This window comes from Oreochromis niloticus, linkage group LG8 (assembly GCF_001858045.2).
Source record: "Oreochromis niloticus isolate F11D_XX linkage group LG8, O_niloticus_UMD_NMBU, whole genome shotgun sequence".
NCBI lineage: Eukaryota > Metazoa > Chordata > Actinopteri > Cichliformes > Cichlidae > Oreochromis > Oreochromis niloticus.
In genome coordinates this window covers 18301853-18329842 of record NC_031973.2, presented here as the reverse complement: position 1 = coordinate 18329842, position 27990 = coordinate 18301853, and the positions used below count along the sequence as shown (strand labels likewise).

Here is a 27990-nt window from a genome sequence, read left to right as displayed (position 1 = left end):
TTAACAGACATAAAATGTAATCAGAATAAACAACTTTTACAGCAAGGATCACTAAATTTTATTTGATTCAATCTTGACAGTGTGCTCTCCTCATTGTGACGTCCACTGTTTACATTCACTGTTTGGCTCATAATTTGAATTTCATATTCGTTGCTGTCCAGTTTCTCACTTCTCTGGCTCTTTGTAAACTGTGAAAGAACAAGAGAGATAGTGGTTGTCAGCTTTTGTTAGATTGGAGTCCAAGTGTGATGGCAATCATTGTTTTGTTGTAAAGTGTTTAGCAGAACCATCAAGACTCATCCTGTCCTAAAATAACCAAAGTTCCTCCTGTTCCTTCATCTGTCCTCCCCTACCCGTTCAGACGCTTGCCCAGTGTTCTTACCTCGGACATTAAGTGTGCACTCCACTTCATCCTTGCCCAGTTCATTGACAGCCATGCAAGAGTATTTGCCTCCATCGAAGGTGCTTGGCTTTCGAATGTTGAGGGTCAGAACTCCTTGGTTGTTCTGCATCAAGTACTTGGGATCCTCCCCAATAATCATCTTGTTTTTCATCCAGACAATCTTAGGCTAAGATTTGAACAAGCTGAGTTAAGAAAGCTGAGATTTTTAGTTTGTGCTACTTCTTGGCTAATTAGAGGACTCCATTTTTAACATGCACTTTTACCTTAGGAAAGCCTTTGACAGCACAGCTGATGGCAGTGCTGTAACCAGCCACAACACTTCTATCCACCAGCGGCTGAGTAAACTTGGGAGAGCAGCACATGTCTTTCTCCTTGTAGGGCTTGGATTTGAGTTCCAAGCCTTCAGAAGAGGGTGGGAGGGTAATCAGGGAAAAAAGGTTGCAGAAATCAGAAATGAACTGTATGAACTCAAACATGCAGCTCAGATGTTTAAAAAGAACAACAAAAATGCAACTTTGCCACTACAAATATAAAGCACTACTTCTGAATAAAATGCAGCATGTATACATGAAATCAAAGGTTTACTTATTTATTAAATAGTAAATCATTAAGGAAGACATGCTTGGTGTAAACCGTATATATACCAATCAACAAAAGGCCACACACCATTGGAATAAATGGCTTACAATGTACTTATAACTTGGCTAACTTAGATGCATTTAGATGACTTAAAATCAGCATTTTAGGCCTAAATATGTGTTCGAGTGCATGGAAATATTAGAAACACTGTCACACCTGTTTTGGCAATCACAGCCGTGTTCTTGCTCATGCGCGGCTCCTCACTCAGGCCACAGAGATTTTCGCTGTAGACGCGGAACATGTATTCGTTTCCCATGACCAGATCCGAAACTGTGCAGTTTGTTCGTCTGTTGTGCTCATAAACAGTGAACCATTCCTAGAAAGAGGAAAAAAAGTGATAATATTATATTAAACCACAAAAAATCCCCCACAAATCTAGCATGGAGAACAAACCAAGTGTTGCTAAAGGTAAAAGAAGCAGCATTTGGTAGCTAATGTTAGCAAACCCGAGATTCAAATTTGGCTCCTTCTCTGATGGAAAGACGACAAGACGACAAAGCAGGATTGGCCAGAACAAATCAGTGAATCAGATAAATAGCATGTTATTCCGTAATTCTCCATAAAACACAAATAAATATGCTTTTGTGCTAATGCAGCCAAAGCACACACTTCATCCTGTCAGCTGTGATCTCTCCGCTTTGAATGCATGAAGCAGGTTGGTCAAACAGACTCGCAAGACCTGCAGCTCTTCATAAATCCACTAAGCTATAAACTGTTTATATAAACAGATGTCTGCATAATCTGTAGGCAGGGGCCAAGATTTCTGGTTTGCTTGTATATCACGTTCTGTTGACCAATCACGTTTGAGTAGGCTTTGGCAGCATGCCGATAAAACGGTCTATGTGGAGAACAAAAGAAAGACCGCATTTGTTAAAAGGTTTTATTTTAACTTGGAGTTAGGAATAATCCTTGATTGCAAAAGTTAAAAATTAAGTTAAACAGTATATAACAAATAGCTTAAATAAGCAGAATGATATGTAGCACAATAAAATAGAATAGACCATGCCAAAAGAAACTAATCTGAAACCACAGTAGATGCAACAAAATTCAATAAAAATGTGAATAAAGTAAGAAAGCAGTGTCCCTGCAGGTAAAGTGAGTCATGAGTGATGATTCAGAGAGATAACGTCCTGCGTAGTATACAGGTCCTCACTGGACATCTTGGCAGGTGACTGTGGCGCTGACGAAGGCTGAAAACACCCCCCTTTCCCTTTCTCACCTTGGTCTTCATGTCTGCCTTCTGGATAGTGTATCCAGAAATATCACAGTTGCCATCATCCTTGGGGGGCTCCCACTCAAGTGCTGCATTGAAGCCCCAGATGTCAGTCGCCCTCACATTCAAAGGTGGCCCAGGCTTGTCTGTTTGGGTTAAACTTCTATTAGTGCAAGCTTCTAAACTCTGATGAATATTGCATCATCTCGTGTGCCTTTTCTTTGATTTAACGATTAGTGAAAATGTAAAATGGGCTGGGCTAAGTCGTCTAGAGTCCTGGGAGTCTTACCAACAATCCTGATGTTAATGCTGGCTCTGTCCTCCATGTTCTCAATCTTCAGAACCAGCTCGTATGTTCCAGAGTGCTCTCTCTCTGCTGAGCGAATGAACAGGATGCTGTCCACGTTTGAGTTACGTACGTTGACTATCTTCTCGTCAAGCGGTTTGCCATCCTTGAACCAGGTTGCGATGGGGCGTGGCTTGCCCTGTTGTGCAAAAACATAATCAAGTTTTATGACTTAAAAAATGTAGCTTTCAGGTTGTGTTTTTTCTACATACTTTCAATACTCAAATTATTAAAACGATGCACAAAACAAAAAACAAACTAACTAAAAAACTGTGTTCTGTTTTCTAAAATAAGCTCCTAATTTCTTATTCTAATGCTTTTTAGGATCTGAACATAAGAAAAAAACTAAATTTGGTTTCAGCGGCTGCTCTCACTAAGATATCACTGTTACTGATTGTTATACTGATTAGTGCACAGTAACTCATCCTTTCTAACCTGGAAGGGGATAGTCAGGTTGATCTTCTCTCCTACTCTCCTGATGTACTTTGTTCTCAGGTCACGAGGAAGGCGGATCTTTGGATGTTCTGAAGAAGAAACAGACATCCTGTTTAAACTTCTTATCATAACATGCCGTATGACTCTCTGTGGGCCACACAAACAAAAACTATGCTACATCCAAATGTGCTATTTACATTTATACTTGCTCACTTTATTTGGCTGTGAATCTGAGTCACTCACCGACGATCTCACGGATGGTGACAGGCTGTGACATTAGAGCAGGAGGACTGCGCCCGGCCATGTTTACTGCCACCACCCTAAAGTTGATCTTCTCTCCCACGGGGAGGCCGCGCACCACATATCCCTGTCTCTCGCAGAGCTCCTGGTTTGCCACCACCCACTCAGTGTCTACGTTAAAAGAAAACTTCACGTAGTAAATTAAACTAAGTGTGATCTGCATCTTGTCCTTTTCCTATCTTTTTCTTTTTTTCATTCATTCAGCTGTTTTCATTTATTACACGTAAATATACAGCATCATCACCTCCTTCCTTGCAGTATTCAATAACGTAGCCGTCGAGGCCCCCAGCTCCAATCTTCTCTGGGGCGAGCCACTTCAAGCTGCAAGTGCTGTCTGTCACATCGTGGACTGTCAGACGCGTTGGCTCGCTTGTTGGCGCTGAGGATGACAGGAAAGGAGACTCAAGAGAATCAGTGACTGGCTTCACTGAACAAAGGAGGGACAGGGAGTTGCTAAGAAAGAGGACGTAAGGACGCCAGTGAAACGTACCAATAGGCATGAAAGGTTTGGAGCTGAGACTTGGCTGAGACATGCCAATGCTGTTGACAGCGAACACCCTCATCTCATACAGAACGCCTTCAATCATCCTCTTAGCCTCATATGTGGTTGATTCGTACACGTCAAAGTTGAGCTTTGTCCATCTGGAAGAGCCTTTCTTCTTCCTCTCCATGAGATAACCTGGTGGAGTAATAATGCAGTTACATGAACAGGTTGAATAATAATTTTTGTTTTCCTTAAAAAAGATTATTGTAATGCATGCTCCACCTTTAACTGGTGCACCGCCATCAAATTTAGGAGGGTCCCAAACAATGCTGGCACAGTCCTCTCCCACTCCTGTGCACTTGATATTCTCAGGGGGGTCGGGCACATCTGATAAAAAGATTGCAGTTTATTTAAATACAACAGAGAAGACAGGTCAAACTGGTATTTGCAAAAAAACATCGCTGGTCTGCTGGTCACTACGAGGTGAAACCAGCTGATGTTATCCTGTAAAACCTTCACTTACCCACAATCTTCAGAAACAGCACAGCCTTGTCCTCTCCAGCAGGGTTGGTGACGGTAATGGAGTAGTTGCCCTCATCGTCTCTCTCCGCCCCCTCTATGACAAAGCAGCTGAGGTCTTTCCTGGCCTCCACCCTTACACGTCCTTCAGTGTCTGTGATTGGCTAACACACAATATTAGAGCAGTTAAAACATGCCTAACAATTAAGGTTCATTTGTAACTTAAAGTTGGGGTTACAGAGGTTAGAGTAGGGGTATCAAACATAAGGCCTCAGGGCCAAATTGAGCCCACTCACATATCCAAACCAGCTGAAGGCAAAATCTTTTGACTGGTCATTGTTTTTTGCATGAGGAAATATTGTGTTGCAAGTCTTTGAGAGTGGATCACATCATGGGAAGGGGCTGTCTGTGAACTGTTAATTTTATTTAAGCCAGAGGTCTGAATCATCATCGGTTTTACAGCCAAAGACATTACTCAGGGCCTGCAGTACCACACTGAAGTGAGGCGGTTAAGCCAAAGAGCCGTGCCAGTTCTTTTTATAAAGTTACAGTGGTAGTGTTTCTTTGTAATAAGATAGAAGGCAGAGCGGGAAAAAATTGAGGCATGGCGTATTTATGAAGCTGCACTTCTTTTTCTGAAGACATCTCAGACTTTTCATCATCTTTTTTGTGGATGGATAGTTCATAAAGTGTCACCATTACAAGAATGTATTGTTTATACTAAAAGGAGATTTATCTTTTTTTATTCACTTTTTACTGTCCACTTGTTCTGCCACTTCAGTCTGCTAGTGATGAAATTAGGCTGCAAGTGGCACATGAACTAAACCGAGTGTTAGCTGGTGGCACTTGTGCAAACCAGAAGGGCATGAATGGGCCACTTGGACTGACCTTAGGTTGAGTGTAAAATAAGAAGGGAGCTCTCTTAGTATGACACGGATGGCACCTAAGGTCTGCTCATAACTCCACATGTGATCATTAAATTATAATGTAAAAGTTTTCATTTCCACACATCTCCTGATATGTAAGTTGTCAAGTTATCCAAACTAAAATAATTAATGCTTTGTTGGATGTATACCTACCAGAGTTAAGGTTTTGTTAAGTTAAGGTTTTGAATTTTCTTATCAGTTTTTATTTTATTTAGTTTTTAATTCAGTTCAGTTTCAATGAGTTTCCAGAGCGGGTTTGTTCATTTCAGCTTAGTGCTTATTATCTAAAAGTGTCTTATTATTAGTTTTAGTGTTAGTTTCTATACTTAAAAAAGCTGTTGACTCACAGACATCCAAAGTTTTAATATTAACCTCTACCAAATGCTAACCAGGCAGTTTTTTTTAAACAAATTTTACCAAATTTACAAATAGGACAACTAAGAATATTTGCTTTATAACTTTATCTCATTTTTAAATTTGCTAAATCTATATGTCCATATATCTAGTTTAGTTTTAGTTAACTGCAGTAACCTTGGTATCTGCTGTTCCTACAAAGCCATTTTTTGGAGCCCTTACTTTATCTCCTTTGGACCAGACAACAGTTGGAGCTGGCTCTCCAGTGATCTCCACATCCAGACGAAGCTTGTTGCCAGCCACCACGATGATAGTGTTTTGGGAAACCATGTTTCCAGTGGTGTCCAGGTGGATTTTTGGAGGTTCTGGTTAAATTACAGCATACCAAGAGAGCCATCAATCAAGTAGGCTGTCTTTGGGTTTGAACTATACACAGGATGTTTAATTATGAATACAGGTACCTACCTTGCCTTGGCACATAGTCGATCTTAATTTCTGTTATGAAAGAGAAAAGAGGTGACAGTATTATCCAGGCTGCCGGTGGAAACACTAATGTTTCCACCGCAGCACCTTTGTAATTGTTCGGTCTTTCTCACCCAAGAAGTTCAGTTTGGCAGAAAGTGACAGGGCATATCCATCAGGCACAAATGTGTAGTCTCCAGCATCCTCTGGCTTCACATTATCAATAATCAGTCGGTGAAACCTGAGACAAGCAGCACAAAAGATATCATGTAGTATTATGTATCTGTGTCAATAAAACCCCCCAACTTTGTTCACATAAAGGCAAAACCATTTGCTATCGTCTTTTCACCTTCCAATGTGGGTCATTTTGATGCGCTCGCTTGGCAAGACCTCCACGCCATCTTTGTACCACTTTCCTGTGACCTTGTCGTCAGACACTTCACACTTGAACATAGCCTGATCTGTTGCCCTGACTGTCAGATCAGCGATGTCCTGCAACACCTCCAGTTCCTTTTCTGAGGAAGACCACAAAAGCATAGATTAGGCAGGAGACAGACTGTGTAAGTGTAGCGGGAGAGGAAATAAGGACACCCACTGATCCACTCATCTTGACACCCACTGCCATGAGTCGTTACTTTGTTTTTAAAGAGAGGTGCCGAGCCCTTGGGCCAGCAGTCTTCTGCAGTGAACGTTTAAATGAGAGAAACCCTCGGCTACTGTATATATAGTACCTTTTGATACAACACATGTGTGAATGCTTTAAAAATATTATCATTATTAGCTTGGCTTTTCTAATGGTTTATGTTTTACTCTCACTCAAAACTAAAATAAAGATGAGTGAGATTATTATGATTTCATGTGGTACCTTCCACCTCCAGTTCTCCTTTGGTATGACCCCCATTTGTCCAAGCGTGGTACATTCCGATGTCATCCAGTGTTGCTTCCTGGATGATAAGTGTGTGCTTCTTTCCATCCTTCTTAAAGCGATATTTTGAATCTTTGTCTTTGTGAATCTCTTGGTCTTCAAAAAACCTGGAAATTAATATAAAACAGATATTTTTTAAAAGTTGTCACTAAAACTCTCTAAAAACAAACTGTAAACTGAGACCAGCTCTAACTTTACCAGTCACACTGCAAAATGGCTTTGGAAATGCATGATTTTAGATTAATCAAGATATTACAAAATAATATAAATCTAGCTGTGTATACCATGTTTTTAAAATTATAATTAATTTAATTCATTTGCTCTTTGTACTTTTTATTAGGTTTTTCAAAATGCACCTTTAAATAAAAAGACACAATACTAAATTTAGCGACGCTGTATCAAAATTATTTCAAAAACTCCAGTGAAACAAACTGAAATAAACTTCAGAATTTGAGCTTGAAATGCTTTTGTTGACTTACGATGTTCAAAACCATCTAACATGCATATCAAAATCTACACATTCAATTGAGTTTGTGACAAAATCTCCTGTATCAAGCACATCAAATAGCATCCACACATTTTGACCAGAACCAAGATTTCCTATGATATAATTTCATCTGATATGAAGATGAGAAGGTCAAAAATTAACTGTGGAATATTACTGAATGAAGACTTCCAGTCCAGAGGAAAAGAAAGTTATCACAAGGTTTGAAACTTTAGCAAAACGAACTCCAAATAATCATTTTCTATATGATTTTAAGAATCTCTCACATGTTATGGTGAAATCTTCTCTTCTTTACAACATTGCTTCAGTGCATTAAGGTTTCATTAATGCACATCTCTCTTAAGGTTCCAGCACAGCATTTTAGGTTGAAGTCTGAACTTTGACTGAGTCATTACAACACTTCCTGCTGTGCTTAGAATCATTGTCCTGCTGCATGACCCAATTTGGGCTAAGTCACCTCACATTTGACTCAGGAATACTTTAATACAGCGGTCCCCAACCCCCGGGCCTCGGACCGGTACCGGTCCGTGGGTCGTTTGGTACCGGGCCGCGAGAGTTGAGGCTCAGGTGTGAAATGTATGTTTTTCAGGGTTTTTATCGGTTTTCGGCGTTATTTTGTTATCGTTTTTATCGTTAACTCGGTTTTTCTGGGTCTTTTCACGTGTGTTATGAATAAATCTTCTTTTTTCGGTACCGGTATTAGTTTTATTTTGTTGTATTTATCCGCGACACCTTAAAGGCCGGTCTGTGAAAATATTGTCGGGCATAAACCGGTCCGTGGCGCAAAAAAGGTTGGGGACCGCTGCTTTAATATACAGATGAGTTCATGGTCCGCCAGATCATTAACCCTCCACTACCATGCTTGAGAGTTGGTTTGAGATGTTTAGCTGATATGTTTGTTTAGTTTTTGCCACACATGGCCCCATGTATTATAGCAAAACATCTACAATTTGGTCTTTGTACAATGTACATTGTTCCAGAAGTCTTGTGGCTCAGATTCAGATGCAACTTTTTAAACCTAAGCTGTGCTGTCATGCTGTTTTTGGAGGCTTTCCCCTGGCAACGCTTCCAAACAACCACACTTGTTCAATCTTGTTTTCATTTTATTCTCACTAATTTTATGATTTAAGGTGCTCACAGAGGCCTGCAGATTCTTCTTTTGGAGTTTTGAGTATTGCATGGACTGACTTTGGGGCGACTTTGCTGAGACATCCGCTCCTGGGAAGATTGTGACATTGTGTTAACGTACATCTGAATGCTTCAGACCACCAAACTGCCAAAACTTCTCTTTTATAGAGCTCACACTTGCTGACTGATGACTAATTGATAACTAATCAAGTGAATTGTCCTCTTATGCATGCGGTAATGGTGTACTTAAGTTTTTTTGGAGAACTTTATGGAGTCCTGTGAAAACTATTTTTTTCTACACGTGACTCTAAATGCTTGTGTAAGAGGAACGAGTTAAAATGTTTTCAGCATATGTACATATACTGAATCTTTATTGCCGATAATGTGAATTTCACTCACCACATGACGTGGGCACCCTCTTCCGACACCTCTATCTCAAACTCCACTCTGTCTCCCACAACCACGTGATAGTCATCCATCAGCTTGGTGATAGTCACAGGGGGCTCTGAACACAACAGAGGGAGATTTTATAGTTCATGAACCAAGCACTGAAACTTCACTTTTCATGCTTTGGGACAAGACGTGCTGCCTTCCTGTATTCTCAGATCACTACTGTTACCAAACAATCAAAAAAGAGAAAGTGCACCTTTGACAAACACCTCTGTGAAAGACTTGTCTTCCCCAACCACGCACTCATATGCAGCATCGTCTGCCAGGGTTGCCTTATTTATGGTGAGTGTTCTGACATTGCCGCTCGCCTCCATGATATACCTTAAAAAGACAGTGTTATTTCATCAAAAAGAAAGCACCCCTGAAAGTATTTCCACTACTGTATAGTATCAGATCCTTTGTATTTAAAATGTGGATTTGAATCAAACTTATGACAGTTGCAGTGGTACATATTTTGTCTAGCAAAGCCAACATATATTACAGTTTTCTGCCAGGATATATCTGTGAAGGTTCTCAGTCATCCAGGTCATCGTAGTCAAAGGAGTTTGCAAAGAAAAGCGTCTGGACTTCTTTAAGTTGCTTGAAGACGTTTCACCTCTCATCCGAGAAGCTTCTTCAGTTCTAAGGTCAAATGGCCGAGAGTCCCAGATTTAAACCCAGTGGGAGTATCCCCCCAAGGAGGGACAAAGGACCCCCTGGTGATCCTCTAATCACATGCGCCCAGGTGTGAAAGCGGGTGTGGGACCTAATCAGCCAGGGTTTCGGGTGAGCCCATTGTGAAACCTGGCCCCACCTTGTCATGTGAATTCCTGAGGTCAGATGGCCCAGGATGTGAGTGGGCGTTAAGGCGTCTGGGGAGGGAACTCAAACTCCAAAATGTGAACATTGGCATCCTCAAAAGAGTGACCTTTATCCTTAAGATGCAGGTGGACTGCTGAGTCTTGTCCTGTGGAGGTGGCTCTTCTATGTTGTGCCATGCGCTTGCCAATGTTCACATTTTGGACAGAGAGGACAGATGGTTTGAAAGAGGAGTGAAAGAGGCCATCTATGTCCACTGTGAGCGACCATCTTTGAACAGAGGCGGTGGTTTACGACACCAACTGTCTGCCATCTATAATCCAGTTTTGAGTTCCCTCCCCAGACGCCTTAACGCCCACTCACATCCTGGGCCATCTGACCTCAGGAATTCACATGACAAGGTGGGGCCAGGTTTCACAATGGGCTCACCCGAAACCCTGGCTGATTAGGTCCCACACCCGCTTTCACACCTGGGCGCATGTGATTAGAGGATCACCAGGGGGTCCTTTGTCCCTCCTTGGGGGGATACTCCCACTGGGTTTAAATCTGGGACTCTCGGCCATTTGACCTTAGAACTGAAGAAGCTTCTCGGATGAGAGGTGAAACGTCTTCAAGCAACTTAAAGAAGTCCAGACGCTTTTCTTTGCAAACTCCTTTGACTGCCAGGATATAGTATATTTCCCACATTGGGACATTTAAGGAAACAGAGGTCTTTGTCCTGCTTGAGTTTCTGGATTTGGGGCATAAGATGTCTTGGCAGTGTGACTTGCTTTAACCCACTGGGAGGCCCCTTATGACTGCCTAAAAATAAAACATGTTGATGGCAGCATCCTTTCTGAGTATGACTGTGTCGCACAGATAATTTTAGCTTGATATTTTTAAGCACTGCCCACCAAGTCCATCTAAGCTTGATGATCTGATGATATGATACACTACTGTTTAATTAAGCTGTACCCTGTAAAAAGCACACAAAAAGATCAGTGTGGATAACTGGTGTGTGTGTGTGTTTATGCTTTTAAGCATACTTGGCTGAGGGTTTGATCTCCTGACCATTCTTCAGCCATTTGACCTGAACATTGGGATCCACCACTTCACACCTCAGGGTAATTTTCTTGCCCTTATCCACTGAGTAGCAAGATTCAAGCTTCTTCAGGAAAGCTGTAGTTGAAGACGCACAGAGAAAAACCTCAAATTAACTCATTAGCTCACATATGTCATGCCCGCTCAGCCTCATAGCGCCCCTCCTCTTGCCTTCTTCTTTCTATCCTTTTCCTCTCCATCATATTTGTAATACTCCTCCACTTCTTCCCCTCCCTTCCGTTAATTGACCCGACTTACCCTCGCTATGTACAATAGGCTCGGCCTTCATTTTTTTCAGACGCTTCAGCATGCCCCTCAGGTCAGTGATGCCATACTTAAAGGCGATTTTCTCATACTCGCTTGGGTGGGCACTCTTAAGCAGTTCCCACACATCTATCTCTGGTTCTTCTTTTTCAGGTTTCTTCTTCTTCCTGGCAGCCAAATAAAAGGAGGTTTATTAGCACGTAGGACAGAAGAAGCACAAAATAAAATGACAGAATCATACTGTCTCCTCGATAAACAAAACAATATCAAGATTCTCACTTAGCAGCTTTGAGCAGAGCGCTGAAATCCAGATCTCCCTCATCCTCTCCAGCGTCACTGTATGTACAGAATCAGACTAACTGTATCAAACATAATGCATTTTGCCATGGCACAACATTAAGTGTACTATACTGTCAAACCAATGTGCTGTGAGACATGTTCACACATAAATACACGGAAAAACATTTTAAAAAGTCTATGCATGCATTTTCCACGGGATGAAACACAAACCCCAGAGCACTTACGCTCTCTTGAAGGCAGACAAAATATCTGCCTGCTCGTCCTGATGTGCAGCTGTAATATGAGAAGTTGCAGAGAACGCACATTATTCCTGGATCAGATCAAAACATCAGTATGTATAGAATCCGTGGCAGCCTCAGCAGGCCAGAGTCTGTTTTCACTCACCCTCAACAGAGATCTCAAAGGTGGAGCTGTCACATTTGTCTTTTGAAGTCACTTCGCACCTGTAACCACCAGCGTCTCCAGGGACCACTTTGATGATCTTCATTTCATAAGTATAGATCTTAGGGAGAAAATATTCATTACTTCTTAGCTATTTCTGAAGAGAGAGGATCGGCCAACAAAGTACAAAAAAATATCTATGTCTCTCTTTGACACACACTTTAGTATTTCTGTCGTAAGTTTCTTTGAACTGCAAATGTTTTCCAGCCTTGCTGCCAAGGTCCAGCCACTTGCCCTTCAACCATTTCATGGTGGGTTTTCTTGTCAGGCTGGTGGAGTCGACCTTGGCTATGAAAGTGACATCCGTTCCTGCCATTCACAAGCAACAGTTAATTCACATGACATTATATATTGCATATTACAGATTCCTGGAGACAGCAATAACATAAGCATTCATTTGTGTGTCTAACCTGCGACAGCGACTACACTATTCGGCGGTTTCTCGACAAAGAGCCCAGTGAGCTCAGTAGACTGAGGCTCTGAAAAAGAGGAGTAAAAAAGATTTGTTAAATCACTAAATCATTAAAATCTGGAACCCATTTTTATGGATTCATTTAAAACGTGCTGCAAAATAACATACAACAAAAAATAATGTTCAAAATGCCAAAGTGCAAGAGACACGGTGAATGGTTTGGATATATCTTTGCGTATACTGAGGATCTAAAATACATATAAAACACTTATAAGTCACATTGTTTCTGAACAATGATACTTCCATGCATGATGGGGAACTTTTTGGACACTTGCTTGCCGATAGAGCAAGCTCAGTAACAGCAGATGAAGTGTCGTGCTTGTCTTTTGCTTGCAAGCAAAACGTACAGAAATACACAATCACTATATAAAAATATGAAACTATTAACAAATGCACCTGGTGTCCTTTATGCACCAGCTTTTTCTACCATCATCCAAGATTTGGCATTCAAGGTGCTACTCTATAAACAATGCACACTTGTAATTGGCATTAGTGTCTTTTGTTGCGTCCTACTCTACAGTGCAGCTCTCTGCTTTGTTTTCTGACAGTGAAAATAAATGTGCCTAATAAATTCAGTTTACTAAACAATCACAGCCAAGACTTGGCTTGGAAGACATGAGAAGCTACTCAGGAATACAATATCCTCTTTGAGCATGACCAAGACATAGCTGGCACACATCTGAATTTCATCACATTTTCATGCATTGCATTGTCACAGCCCTGCACTGTGCTTTCACATTGTCCTCATTCTCCCTCCGGTGCAGGGTCTGCTACAAAAAACAATTATCCCACTTTCACATTTGAAAGTATAACAGTTTTAAGTTATACTGTACCATAAGTCAGTATAAACTCAAGGTAAGTAAACAACAGTTACACAATGATTATTTTAGAGTCATTACATCGAAACAACACACAGTAAAATGCAACAATTCTTTCATAATGATAAGATCATGATCTCAGTAGTCATGATCTCAGCTTCAAATAATCAGTGTACTTTTAATCATCAAACATCGGATCTAATATTTGAAATTATCTTGATTACTTCTGCTGGACTGATTTCCAAGGCTGCAATCAAAGCAGATACTTTACCACACACAGAGCAACAACAGAACACCCCATGCTGCCTAAATAACAAAAAACCCCCAAATATTACACAAAAATCCCAAGCCAGCACTGACGTTAATTCAAATTCAAACTGCTTAATATTTAAAATAAATAAATAAATAAATAAAAGCTCAAGTACTTATGGGAAAAAAGGTAGATCAGAATCCAGGTGTGGGTTACTGAGACGAAGTGATGTCCAATTAAGTGACACAGAAAGCACACACTAAGGTTTTATCCATTAGGACAGTATTATATAATTACAATTACATATAATACGGCCCATACCAGGTTCTTAAATTATTTAAATACAACTCAAGAGATATTATAGTGTTCCACAATTTGTTAATTAAATAAATAATAATTAAAAAAAGCACTCTTACTTACTTTTTTTGCAAAAAGTAAGTTAAAATGCAGAAGCAATGTGTTAAGTGCAACCTTAATGCTTCTATGGGAATTAAGATGGTAAGTAGCAACCAGGAGTTGTTGATCAAATGCACTCGGTTAATTAGTCATTAGCAACTGTGAATAAATGATGAATGCAAAAATTAAAAGAACTTGAATTTATAATTTATATACTGCTTTTAAATAGAATCAAACTACAACATTAATGTCACATACTTCACCAAATAAACCACTGAAGTGTGATTTAGATTTAACTCTTTAAAAATCTATTTTTATCTCCTGTTCTTATAAGTTATAAATCTAATACTTAGTATAAGCTTAGTATAAATTTTGTTGCAATAAATTTAACTTAGTGAATGTTGGATTCCGATTCATTTTTTAAAAAATTGGCAGTAACTTTTTTGCAGACATCCATTGCTAGTATGAGAGCCCCAAAACAAACTGCAGTTGGCCAAGTGATGATAATCCCCCCACACACATTATACCCCTGTGAGCATGGCTTTAAACAGCCTTGGTATGATAAGCACTTCCCACACAGAAATTGACTCTTAAGAGATACATTAAAGGCAAACTCAACTCAGAGGAGTGGAATAAACTTTCTGTAGCCAGGACAGGGGATCAAAGAAACGGCAGACCTGAAAATATTTTTAAAATCTATAAATCTATATTTAAAATGTGGACTGTATACAAAAGATATTTGACCTCCTACCGAATGATGATTCTTTGAAATTAAATTTAAATGCCCTGAGTGATTACTGCATGACGAAATCAGTGCACAAACTCAACCATATGCCACAGTGTTGAGTCAGTGTTGTTATTCAGCCTGATATATTAATAATATTGAACTTTGAAAAAAGAAAAAAAAAAACTTCTCACATCTGACTTAATGGAGATGAAAAAATATATTTTTTAGTGACATTATGTTGAATTATTAAGATAAATTAGTCTAGAGTTTGATGTAGACATCATTGCGTCTACATTAGGCTTATTTTGGTACATTTGTTCAGATTCCCTCTGTTTCTATCTTCAGCCTGCCTGTGTTTGTCTTTACTTCTAACCAGAATGGAAAATGTAGCTTGGTGGATTCATGGTGGATGATGGTGATGATGAGAAACTGTACTCCCAGTGTTGGGGTAAAATATGGCCGACAGCTTAAGAGCTAGGGTTCTTATGTTTCCCTTTGAAGGTTTTGCACTTGTTCAAGCTTTTTTTGTCTTTGTTTCATGCTCCAGTTTTTCCCACTCACACTCTACCACTAAGCTTACCCTTTCTTCTCTTATACATGTGCCATGCTGAGCTGTGTCTGGATGATCTGCAGTACAATGTACCTTTCCTCCCTCTAGGCAAATGTTGTCACAGCAGGAGTAGCTTGCTGAGTCCCACATTCAGCGATGGGCATTCACGGCATCAGATGAGATGCACACTTATGAATGGTAGGAAAGGAAAGAGCTGTAGTCATACATCCACCACTGGGCACATTTGGCAGGAAATTTATAGAGGTGCCCAATTTAATATTCATGACCTCATATTGAGTCTCGAGCCCACTTTTGCTTGGCAGGCCAGTACTTTGTGGCATGTTTCAGCTCAGCAACCAGCTTCCCTACATGGCTGCCTTGTTGTGAGGACACAAAACAGTCTTGACACGTTTGATAGAGTCTGTGACTTCTCATCTTTCCTTTGCATACCTCCACGTCCATCATCTGCATATTTCCAACAGTCCAAAAAAGAAACACTTTGGCCATCTTCCTGGTAATGCTGGCATCGCTCCCAAGCTCCAGTCTGCCAGGCTTAACTCCAAACATATTCCTAACATATGATAACATGCACCGCGGGAAAGAGTTTACATTTCTCAGTTGCCACTAATGCTGCACCTTACCTCATACTAAGAACACATAGATGTTCAAATTGGAAAAGGAAAACCCTTATAAGTGCTGTGTTTCCCTGTTAAGCACAGCAAGTCTTGGACATTTCGTACATGTCTGAAAAAGTATACCAAGAAATTAGCACCCTTCAGCTCCCTGGGGCCTCGACGCTTCCAGAACCATTCCATGCGATCTCCATCTAGTCAGTCAAAATAGAGCAGACGTTCAGCTGATCACTCTGGCATCACTAAGGCAGATGGGGACAGCTTTGTATCAACAGCTCTTAAATTTTTCTTATAAAACCTGAGCTGCAGCGCTGCAGCAACACTTTTAGATTTAGCCTTTATGACACTTTTACAAAGTTTAGTTAGTCAAACATCTCAGATCCTTTGAGCTGACGAGACATGACCCTATATGCAGATCAAGCGCTCTCTGGAGGAACTGCGTTTGATAATGTCTCGGATGACCTCACTACCTGACCTCTCCTTGCAGTTTCCTAATACAGCATAATGTTGAATTTGAGAAGCAACCATAAAAAGTGTCATAACATCAGATGACACTTGGCATGTTAACAGCAACAGCTGCTATTGTGCCCCAATGAGTGCCGCACACGAACCACAGCTGTGTTTCCACTCTCATTGTTTAAATTGCCTGAGGGACAGAAGCACAAGAGGGTTGGTATCATAGGTCACAGATGGAGAGACAATAATTTTCACATGGAGAAACAAATTCTAAATTGCTGAAAGAACATAAACAAAATAATTTGTCTGTGAGTTGTCTGGTAGCATCAGTGGATACCACCAGTAGGGGACAGAAATGGATGAATGACATAAGAACGCTGTCACACACTAGGATGCCCACAGTGTTTTCTCTTTGAGACAGACATAGATCTGAAGAGTTTAGGAAAAGACTTAAGACGTGATTCTGAAGCTGCTACTGAGATAGACACACAGACAAGCCATCTTTAAAAGCACTGGGAGAAAAAGTGAATAACATGATTATCTCTGTACACTCCCACCTATCAAGGGGTTAGATATGTTAGGCACCAACTGATCTGTCATATCAGGATGACATACTGCTGGCAGAGAAGAAAAGAGAAAATAAAAAGGAGCCAAGCTGACTGGGTCTCAACATATCAAATATGACAGCATTCTGGGATCCAGTCGTGGGTTGCCAAACAAAGTGTAGCCAACGACTTCAGGAGAAGGACAACCTTCTAGCACCCAAGGTTCACTTACGGAGTGAAGGTTGGTCCATGCAGTTAGACACAACGTGCCCTTTAAAGTGATGGATGATGCACAAATATTTGTGCCTGTCACGCCCATCTAGTGTGATGGGGTGAATTTAAACTTCTCGTAACCTTAACCAAGTAGATGTAAATACCTAAAGATAAATATGTGGCATTTAGTGCCTAAACCTAATCAGTGAGTCAAAGTGAAAAAAGTGTGTGAAAAAAAGAAAAAACCAGGAGCAACCATCTGTTTGTCTGGGTTTCTCTCGGGAAGACAAGTTAGAATGCTGCACCATGGGAAATAGCTAAGCCTGTGGCGATAGTGTGACGCTCTGGGCAATGTTCTGATGAGAAAATGTGTCATTCATGTACATGTTTGACTCGTATCACATATCCCGTCACCCGACATTGTTGCAGACAAAGTAGAACCACTTATGGTAATGTTATTACCTGACAGAGGTGGCAAACCTTCAGGCAAACATTGCGTACAGCAGAACGTTCAAATTTGTTCATGAATTAAACATTGGAGTTTTGAGTGTTAACTCCATAGTTCCCAGTGTGATCAAACATCTGTGGGATGAACCCTGAAAACAAGTCAAAACTATGAAGACCCTACCTCACACTTTACTACTACACCTGACAGGAGCAAGGTATTCAATTGCCTTCAGGATCTCTGAAGGTAACTGAATCCGTCCTGCTAAGTCTATCCCATGATAGGTCAGAGGAAACTGTACAATATTAGGTTATTGTTTTAAAACTCATGGCTGATAAGCACTGAGAGAAGCAGAATCTCTTTTTATAATCCCCACGAGGAGCTCGGTGGCATACCACAGAATTTTGGTCAAACAGCTTCATGCACATTTTATGAGCTCTGTAGTGAGTGATACTTTGTCTTGGCAGACAGCAGTCTCATCACAGAACAAGAACCTTGTGTACAAACAACTTCAATCCAAAGAAGGTTTGCATGCAACCAACTGGTTTTAATAATATATGCTGTAAAACTGAAAAAATAAAAAGCACTACAAAACCTCCACCAATGCAGCTCACCCTCTAGGAAGTGTTTTCTTTTAGTCGAATAGTATTGTATTTTGATATAAATATTTTGGAGGAGCACATAATGGCTAATAGATATTAATTTGTAAATAATTGGACGTGAATAAAAACTAATATTATACTACAGTGTATTTCTAACTTTCTTTAAAGATATAACATGTTTAAATTTAACTTGAAAGAAAGGCAGATGTGAAATGTCAAAATGAGGTCAGAGGTCAAATATGACATGATAAATATGCTGTAGAATTTAAAACAAACTTAAAGAAAAAAGACATTTTATGAAAGTTTGATCTTAATTGACCTTAAAGAAGAGGTTGGAGGTCAAACTAAAGCATAGCTCAGTATAGCATAATTATGACTTTGATCTTCAGATCAATCTATTGATGTTAAAGGAGAGGTCAGAGGTTAAATCTTTATACGATACTTTGTTGACAATACTTTTAAGACTCATACTTTCCAAGTTATAAGGCTTTTTGTCCATTTTCATCCAAACATCATGAAGTTTATTTTGAAGGCCTTGGTGGATGTAAGAAAAGCATTTGACTGTTAACATGACGCAACTCTACACCCCTACATAGCTTTATCAGAATTAATTCAAAATTTTTCAAGCTATTGCGTTTACAGACAGAATGAGGCAAATGCAAATGCTAGGAAAACACATAACCTCCTAAAATTTTAAAAAGCATTAAATCAGTCCAAACTGAAGTAATCAAATGATTTCATCGAATAAACTGGACCCAGGCTCACTTAACAATATATTATGTGACAGTTTGACTAGCACATAATACCGATATTACACTGACATTAATCTTAACACTCAAACAGACGATTTAGAAAAATATAGTTTCAGCAAACACATCAACATAAAATGCTGCTCTTTTCTTACCATCTCCATCAGTTTCTGAATCAGCTGCAGACAAGGAAGCAAACAAAACTGAAAAAAGCAGCTATGAAGCAAATGCTTATTGTTGCACAAAAACCACATATTGCTGCAACAGAGACCAAGCAACACAGCAACATGGCTGTAACACAAGCACCATGCACGGTCACATTTTTCATTAAAAATTGCTAACATCCAATCCACCTTGCATTTGCAAATTCAAATATTTTCCTATTAACACATTCAGAGTTGCTAGGCAGATAAACACATAAAGTATCGAATTAAAAAAAAAAAATAGAACAGAAACATACTTTTAAATGATGTAAATAACAAAACTCTGCAGTTTTACACACTACATGTGTTTCACATGTGTAGCATATAAAGCTTAAGGTTAAAGTTGACCTATTATGCTCATTACCAGCTTTATTTTGAACTCTTCTAGAATAGCTCTGCATGTTTCATGATTCAAAACAACGCTCATTCATTTCATACTAGGCCTTGGTGCAGCCACATTGGTCACCCTCTGTTTGAAGCAGCTCCTCCCTCTTTAACACCTTCCTCCCTTTAAGAAAACTTTCTAATGCTTAGCTCATCCTTGCAAGAAGAAGATTTGAAAAACAGGTGGGAGCTGGTGTGCTCACTACCAGAGCGGTGTATTTCCTTCCTATGACATCATACAGATCTAATAGCAGAGCAGTTTAGAGAGCTCTGCTTACATGTACATATGGTGACCTCGATATTTGAAACCATGACCATGTTTAATGCACCGAGGCAAAAAGTAAAGCATAGTAGGTCCACTTTAATTTCACACATAACATATACTACAAGGTATATGTATATAAAGTGTATTAAAAAAAGTCAGGTAAAAAAAATCATCACAACATGTGAAATGAATAATCCTGTTATTCATGTCATAACAGCACAGCAGTCGGATATGTTACAGTCGGTAACATATCGCTTAGTTCTGTGAAGAAAACTCTTTGTGAAAAAAAGAAGATTTAGCCCATTTAGAGAATACACAACAAAAAGTTACGAGGATCACCTGAGACCAACCTACAAACTTGCAACCTGAAGGAATCATGCACATACTGTAATTTTCACACATTATGTCACATATGAACTCATATGTGAGGACATTAAATTGATACCACAGGCATATACATTAAAATATAACACTCAAGGTAAATTTAGTGCCTCCATGTCAGTTCATTCCCATGATTCTGCCTTACCTCCATCTTCAGCGGGTGCATCTAAGGAAAATGAAGGGACATTAACCTGGAGTTCCAATATACACTAGAAATAGTTACTATGTGCAGTGAAAAAGAATGTCTTTGTGCATTATACAGACACTGGGCCACCTACACGTTACACCTACAGGGTATGGAAACCCATGCCACGAAGCTCCCCGTGCACAGTTTTTGTGCTGATGTTAATGGCAGAGGAGATTTGGAGCTCGGGAGCTACTGAGTCGGCAAAGCTATGGAAACTTTCATGCACAACTTCAGAACTCGGTGACCCTACTCTGACTTTGCAATAATACTATTTACAGTTGATCATGGTTTATCCAGGAGGTAAGAAATGTCCTTCCTAGGTCCTTGATTTTATACTTTATTATATAATTCATGTGCTTTTGTGTCGTGACCCTGAATTACATAAAAGGAAGAAAAGGAATGGCTGGATGAATGGATATACTTTAGTCCTTATAGTGAGTGTATTATTCCCTGACACTAATAGACCACCACATCCTCTTCAGGCTGTGGCAGGGAAAAAATGAATAAGAAGAAATGTTGAGACCTGGAAAATGTTACATTTAGAGACATTGCAAATGTAACAAAACCAAAAACTCACAAAAACTCATACAGTGCATGCCTGCAGTGAAATGCAAACCAAAGGTCATAGTGAGAACTCAGATGTGGAAAATGCATCCAGTTGCAGTCAGTCAATGAGCTATGTTAAAACCTGACAGATAGCTTGTCCTGTCTGCTTCACACACACAGTTCATTTCTGTACAATCCAAAACTATTCATATTAACAAAGAAAGAACAGTTGTTCTAAAAAAAAAGAAAAAGAAGGAGAAAAGACGATGATTATTTCCAGTTAGAGTGGTTATGAATATAAACAAACAAGCATGTTGCTTTGATATTTGCTGTATTCATGTGCAGATAACATGGTGTCATTTCCTTGATTTTACATAATCACACTGTAATATTAAAGTGTCTGCTTGTAGTTAGCGCTGGTGATGAGATGTGATAGGCTAGCTAAGAAATGCAAACACACTAAATGGGAGTGGCACAACAATTTCATTATTCCATTCAGCAGTTTCCTGTTGTCTCATGACGTGATTGAATTTGAGGCCTGTCTTCTTGACTCAGTAATTGCTCAACTCATTATCTAGCAATAGCAAAACCATTTGTTCTGTATTCATCAGGTAATTAGTTTTACAGATTAGTTAAAATGCATTTTTCAACACTCAGTTCAACTCAAACCCACTCTGTGTCACTTATTAACAATGCATAAATCCTCAAAAGTCTCAAAAAAAGAAGCAAAGAAAGTCATTGTCCTTCTTTTTCTTCAGCTGCCTCCACTGGGACTAAAATTAGTGGATGTTTGTTGGACATAGAAAAATAAAAAATAAAACCATGACAGTCCCATAGGAAAAACTAACATTAGAGACACATGACCACACTAAAATATGGCTTGTGGAAACCAAAGCACTTCTGCCAGAGCTCTGTCTGTATGGCTACATAATTTGAAGACAGTTGGTTGAACAACAATTTCATAATGCATTTCATAAAATATTCTCAAACACTATAAGATAAAAATAGAGACCACACAGTCGCATGTAGGCATGCAGGCATGCAGGAGTAAAATGAATATACTCACTCGCTTGATAAAAAGTTTATGAATAAATAATATCAGTGGACACTGATTACACGCCATTATAAGCTGAAGCCTGCCTTTGCCTGACACATGCAGTTGACATGATATGTGAGTGAAAATGTGAGAGCTATAATCGCGTCACCATGTGATAATGTAAGACACGCAAAAGGTCAGTTGTGGAGCAGTTTACTTACCCACCGCTGGTTTCCCTGAAAAACACAAAAGGGGTGAAAAAGGGTTAGAAAGATATATTCAGAAGTTATAGAAATGTACTGTGATCTGTTACATTTAAGAAGCCTTTATCTGTTTTCAAAGGATCCTTCCTCTCAGGCAAAACTGTTTTGCGTCTTTAATAACACCTAGTCTGACGATGGTCCTGTTTGTCTGAGGGTTATGGCTTTCTATAAAATGAAATGTATCTTATTTACTAGTGAAGCTACCAATCTCGGAATATAAATTTTAAATATTGCTCACAGTAAGAAGATACATTTTAAAAAGTAGCCACTTTTGGAATTTTTATGATCCAGTGTGATTGTTGAAGACTAAATATGGTAAAAGCAACTTCTCAATGGAAATAGAGGCCTATAATACACCCGACTTCCACAGTGTCTTGCTGGGGGTCACTGGAGTAGCTGCTAAAGGCCAGGGATGGTGTCTTATGACCTCCCTGAAGTCATACCATATTCTCTCAGCTACACAAAGTTTCCTTGAATAGTCACTCCAACCTGACCTGGTGTGGTTTACTGTTCACATGTCATAAATTTCTGGATAAAACAGGTGTTGTGACAGAAAATATAATCATGATTTATTGTGTTTCTCTTTTTAAAAAGACCGTAAATGTGTAGAATACAATACTAATACATGCCTGCATTCCTCATAACAACATTATATTTAATGCTACAACTGCATTATCTCATATGACAATTTGTTATATCTAACAAAAGGAAAAAATAAGACAGCTTGATTTTTTTTTCAGTAGAAGAAGCTGGAAACAGACATAAATTGAAATAGTATTCAGAGAAAAAAAGAGCTTTTGGTTTTAATACTTCACATATCCTGTTCGAGGATTTAAGACCTGCATTGAGTGTAAATCTGCACCGGCATCTGCTATGTAAGTCCACATGGAGCGAGAATCTTGATCATCTTCAACAAGTCTGTGATAAAGCAGTGTAATGAACTTCTGAACAGCTGCTTCTCACAGTCAAAATAGTCCCCTCAGAGACTTTCGGTGGTTTCATATGCAGTTCTGCTACTCATATAATTAGGAGGTTTTTGAAGATGCGCTCGATAGATGTAAATATACAAATATGTTAAAAAAAAGAACAAGACTTACATTATCTTTATGACAAACACAATTATTGCCGTTTTGGTTCACAATGTCTGTGGTGCAAATTTGGCTAGCACTTTGAAATGTGGTTGCAAAGCCAAAGAAAAAATAAAACACAAAGAAAAAAACTACAAAATTAGTCAATTTTAGTAAGTGATATATATTATAAAAAGATTTTTTATAAATGTCTCTGGGTTTGTTTGTTTTTTACAAATTTATAAATTTAAGAAAAATGCACACACAAGCAATAACAACTATATATATTTTTGTGTATATATAAACTTACATTTCATTGGTATAAACATAATATAGAGATGTCAACCAATAATTCTGGCAGGGCAAAGACTGCTTTTAATTGGCTGTGGTGACAGGAAAGAGGCGCATTTTCACACATGCATAGAGATCAGAAAGTGACACTGTTTACTGGAACAATGTGTCAGTGCAGCCGACACATTGTTCTCAAGAGTGTGAAGTCACACTATTTAATGCACGTATGTCCAGAGGCAAGGGGCCAAATCATCATAACTCTTTGAATTGCTGACTTATATTCAAAGAGTTTGGTTTCTATAAGTGTCAGACCTGTATTTATGATACTTCGGATATTTAGTTTATCTCAAAACACAGTTTTGATGACCTAGAATGCTTTTGTGAAAGTAAAAGTAATATTTGTCTAATATGTTTCAACTCAGAAATCCATCTCTTTAGTTGCTTTTTGTGATTTCTAGGTGATTACACTACACTGGACACCTGGAGATAAGTAAATAAAGCTAAATATATTTTTATTATTTGGTTCTACTAGGTACTACACTTCATGCATTATTAAAAATTCCTAACAGCTTGTCATTACTTGTCAAACAGAAACACCAACTTTACACAGATGGTCAAAAAATGTAAAAAACTGGCAGGATCACTCCTTCATTTAAACAAGTTGTCTGTCCAGTCCTGTCAAAATCGTCTAACTTGAAGTGACAGCTTCAGACAACTTGGCTGAAAGTCGCTTCTCTTTAGTACTGCCATCCATATCTGCCTTCTAAGTTTATCTTTTGGGAATCAATACAAAAAATAAATCCGTCTGAACTCTACAGCTCTGTACACTTTTATAGGTACAATTCAGCCACAGAGATAAGTTGCCAATGTATATAAAGCACCTTGATGCCAGAAAACCCCTTGTTAATTTTGATACGCTTGGACTACTTTGCATATGAACATATGCTGTAACGTAGCCGACTGACAAAAACAGCTTTGTATAATGTTACACTGATACACTGAGAAGTTTCAAAGGATAAAAGTCATATTTAATGACTGACTTAAACTAGATGTAAGGATGATTATTTATATGTTTATATGTTTGCAATACTAAAATAATGTAAAACAACATATAAAATGTTAAAATAATATCACGGGCTGCGCTAGTTGTGCTATACTCACGGACATCTTACTTTGAAGGAATTGATTTCTGTGGCCTGGAAATTGAACAGTTAGCTGTGGAATGCGGCTGTATTACTTGCAGAGGGCAATTTCCCGTCACTGCTGCTGCAATTTGAATTCAGTTTGGATCAATGCACTGCTTGGATTCCTCCATCAGCTGATGCAGAGGTCGTCCAAATGACTGTGGTGAATGGTTATGGATAATAAATGAATAACCCGGACCTCCCCCTGCAGCAGGCAGTCAAACACTTTCTCTGATGTCTTGCTTCAGCACTGCTGCCAGGAAAGATACAAAAAACCTTTCTTGCCCCATGCCACAATATCTGCATGTGTTTGTTAAATTTTGGCGATTAAGCTGCTTATTGCATTATACATGCATTTAATGAAAGCTCTGCCACTCAGTGAGGAAGTGACAGTGGTTTCTAGTGGTGGTACTTTACTATATGGATTTCTATCAAGAGTGACTTAAAGACAAATGTATTCATTCGCCAAGTGGACATTAATCATTTCATCATTTTACGTTGAGGTTTTGGAACCCTTTTGAAGATAAACAGCGCTGAGGAATTGGAGAAACTTCACAGAGCAGTTTTGATTCAACTTGCGCTCATCGTGTTTCATCAGGACACCGCGATGAAAGGAATTATGACCGTGAATCACACCATTGCTTCCAACCACTAACTAGAAAACTGTCACGCACTTGACTGACTGCTCTGGAGCAGTGCCACATTAAAGAGGGCATCAGGCCTGAAGACCAAGAAGGAACTCTTTAGGTAAAAATGACACATTACATAATGATTTATCTCAGCTGGGACTCCAAAACTGTTAGGCAAAACCCGATACGTCAGGGTGTGTGAAACTCTATGAAAGTAGAAAAGGTCAGGGCTTACTGCAGAGTATTTTTAGCTGTTAGTTGAGGGTGTGATCTGAGTGCTGTTAAGTGAAGTAGCACAGAAAATCTTTAACTGATGTGGAAATGTGAAAGGGAATTCAGTTTGTGGGTAAATAGTGGTGTTGCACGCTAGGTAAAAAATGTCACCACAATTCTTTTTAATAAGAGTATTAGTTGAGAATGTATTTAAAAAATATATTCCGTCAAATATTTCCTAGAAGCACCAAGCAGAGCTTAAAAACGAAAAAGTGCCAGGTTATCTGATCTTCGTACTTGAAGCTTTGCAGTTAAGTTTGGCTTGGAATGACAGAGCGTTGGGTGGTGCAGACAGAGTATGCAAAGTGGAATCATATTCATATTACTCAGATAAACACTTTGGCTCTATATGGTGAATAACAGCAGTGCCTGGTTAGGTTTCTGGGATAAAAATAAAAGGGCCATGCTTAGATCTTTAAAAAGATTAGGGCAAGGACAGATGCTGGGAAACAGAATCAAATATTACAGAGCAGAATTAACAATAATGTGTGAACAACTCCAGCAAAGCCTATGACATTCACTGCCACAATGTGGTCAGCGGGAGACCCCTTGGGGGAAAGGGTTTGAGAGGCTCAACACCCGTCAGCACAGTCTTGCCCTACAAAACTCGGCTATCCCAAGAGATCTATCAGGGCAACTGAGACTGTCTGCAACCTTAGCCTGCTATCAGCTTAGTTGATTTAAGGTGATACTGAATGAGTCAATGTGGAAGGTAGTAGTGAAGGTCAACACGCAATTAAATATGAGAAGGCATGATGCAATCAAGGATGTCAAATCCCTATCCTATTGGGCATTACATAATCCCAAAAAGCAGATTATCATATAAAATAGCAATAACAGATTTTTACTGTGAACACTGCATTGAAAACAAGTACTGTGTATATATTCTGTGAAGTGAGTCAATTACAGTGACACAAGCTGACCTTCATATAGGACTCACGTAAAGCTCCAGCAGTATTTGCCTATGAAGCTGCTGCAGCTGGAAGCTTGCCAGTTCAGTCAACAAGATAGAAATCTGTGCTCTGATGTCATAAAGATACTCAGTCTAGTGATGTAATAACTGGCTATGTCATTATTTACTCCGTCTCAAATCTTCTTTATGGACAGATAACAAGAAAGCAGACAGGTGAAATGCTAATATCCTGACAAATGGGTAGTATTTCATTTATACATTTTAAAAAATGGATATTTTCCATCATATTTTGAAGGAATTGCTTTGTAATATTACCTTAATGTCAGTATTACAGAGTTCAAAGGGTTCAAACTCACGGTCAGTCTCACCAGTAGCTATAACATTAATACCTAAGCTCACTTTCACCCCACTTTAAGTTTTGTCATCTGCTTGTATCTTCTGCCACAACAGCAGACATGCTACACAACATACTACAAAACCATCTCTTGTTTGTTTTTCACAACCTATAGGATATATGTAGTGTAAATAAATATGCATATATTATTTTTTAAAATAAAAATTCTCAGTTTTGGTGCACTATGTAATGATTATATATTTAACACTGAAAAAATGTGAAAACAAAATGTAGGGAACAGTTCATATTATCTATTAACTTCTACAGCATTCATGTGAATTTACTGTTATTTATATTTTTCAAGTCAACACACCTCAGTATAATGAAACCCTCTAAACTAATTACAATGAATTATGATGTTACAAAAAGTATCTGCATACCTTCAGGGACTGGCTCAGGCATGGTTATTCCTGTGTCTTCTCTTTGCCGCTGGAAGACTGAGGGCTTGTGGGGCTTTTTTCCTTTTTATTTCTCCCCTCTCTCTCTTTCTGTTATTCAAAGCTTTCCTGGCACTCAAGTCACCCACGCCCTCCAGTGAGCGAAGAGTTTTGGAGATATGACACCCTTGGGGAGTTCGAGAAGAGACGCACTCAGAGTGAGACCTTGTTAAGGTGGAGACAAAGGAGGATAATGTGATGTTGAAAAGGGTCACATTTGCAGGATGACGAGATTAATAGGCTGACTAAACCTGTTGAGCTTTTGAATCTTTGCTGGACACATACAGAATACACTGAAACGAGTACTAGGCGATTACGTTTTTGACACTTTATCTATCTGTCAGACTAATCTCTCACTTATCACCTCTTATGCTCACATTAAAATTGAGATCAACAAGCGTTTGAAAGATTATCTTTAGGTTTGTTTTACCTCACTTAATACTTTGTTAGATATCCTGTACTCCCTTAGATGTAAAGCCCAGAAGCTATAAATGGTAATACATGGTTCACCCACCTAACATACATCAAATTATATATATTTGATAGATGCCTACAGTTTTTTATAATTTAACAAGTTAGCAATCATATAGCCTTGCATCCTTGTAAAACCTAAATAATTTGCAAATTTTTACACAGAGTACAACTATTTATAAGATTGTGTAGAAATATTTAGAAAATATACTTGATTTGCTTTCTAGTAGACAATTAGA

General features: G+C 39.0%; 1 protein-coding gene across 3 annotated transcripts; it reads right to left on the bottom strand.

The window, feature by feature from the left end:
• Positions 1-34: 34 nt before the first annotated feature.
• On the bottom strand, positions 35-27324 carry mybpc2b (myosin binding protein Cb). Of its 3 annotated transcripts, XM_005448291.3 has the most exons (30): positions 27224-27303; positions 22051-22065; positions 20206-20226; positions 18983-19006; positions 12383-12451; positions 12133-12281; positions 11916-12033; positions 11756-11804; positions 11511-11567; positions 11226-11398; positions 10913-11045; positions 9286-9410; positions 9039-9144; positions 6947-7113; positions 6431-6596; positions 6216-6322; positions 6085-6114; positions 5842-5984; positions 4344-4503; positions 4103-4207; positions 3827-4015; positions 3581-3715; positions 3280-3447; positions 3037-3125; positions 2545-2740; positions 2262-2401; positions 1199-1358; positions 667-803; positions 383-569; positions 35-188 (listed from the first exon to the last, which is right to left on the bottom strand). In XM_005448291.3, exons 1-30 carry the CDS (start codon positions 27243-27245, stop codon positions 166-168), a joined length of 3363 nt encoding a protein of 1120 aa, XP_005448348.1. In that variant the 5' UTR covers positions 27246-27303; the 3' UTR covers positions 35-165. The 3 variants fall into 3 exon arrangements, with proteins under 3 accessions (XP_005448348.1, XP_019218248.1, XP_005448349.1); XM_019362703.1 differs by lacking the exon at positions 18983-19006 and having other exon boundaries at positions 27224-27284; XM_005448292.2 differs by lacking the exons at positions 18983-19006; positions 20206-20226 and having other exon boundaries at positions 27224-27324.
• Between the last annotated feature and the right edge of the window lie 666 nt (positions 27325-27990).

Excerpts from the sequence above, each read along its gene's own strand:
- mybpc2b (XM_005448291.3), bottom strand. The coding sequence starts at position 27,245 with ATGCCTGAGCCAGTCCCTGAAG. Across the intron at positions 12,452-18,982 it reads TTCAGAAACTGATGGAGATG|AGCCTCAGTCTACTGAGCTC; the intron begins GTAAGAAAAGAG and ends CCTCTTTTTCAG. Across the intron at positions 4,504-5,841 it reads TCTGGTCCAAAGGAGATAAA|CCAATCACAGACACTGAAGG; the intron begins GTAAGGGCTCCA and ends ATTGTGTGTTAG.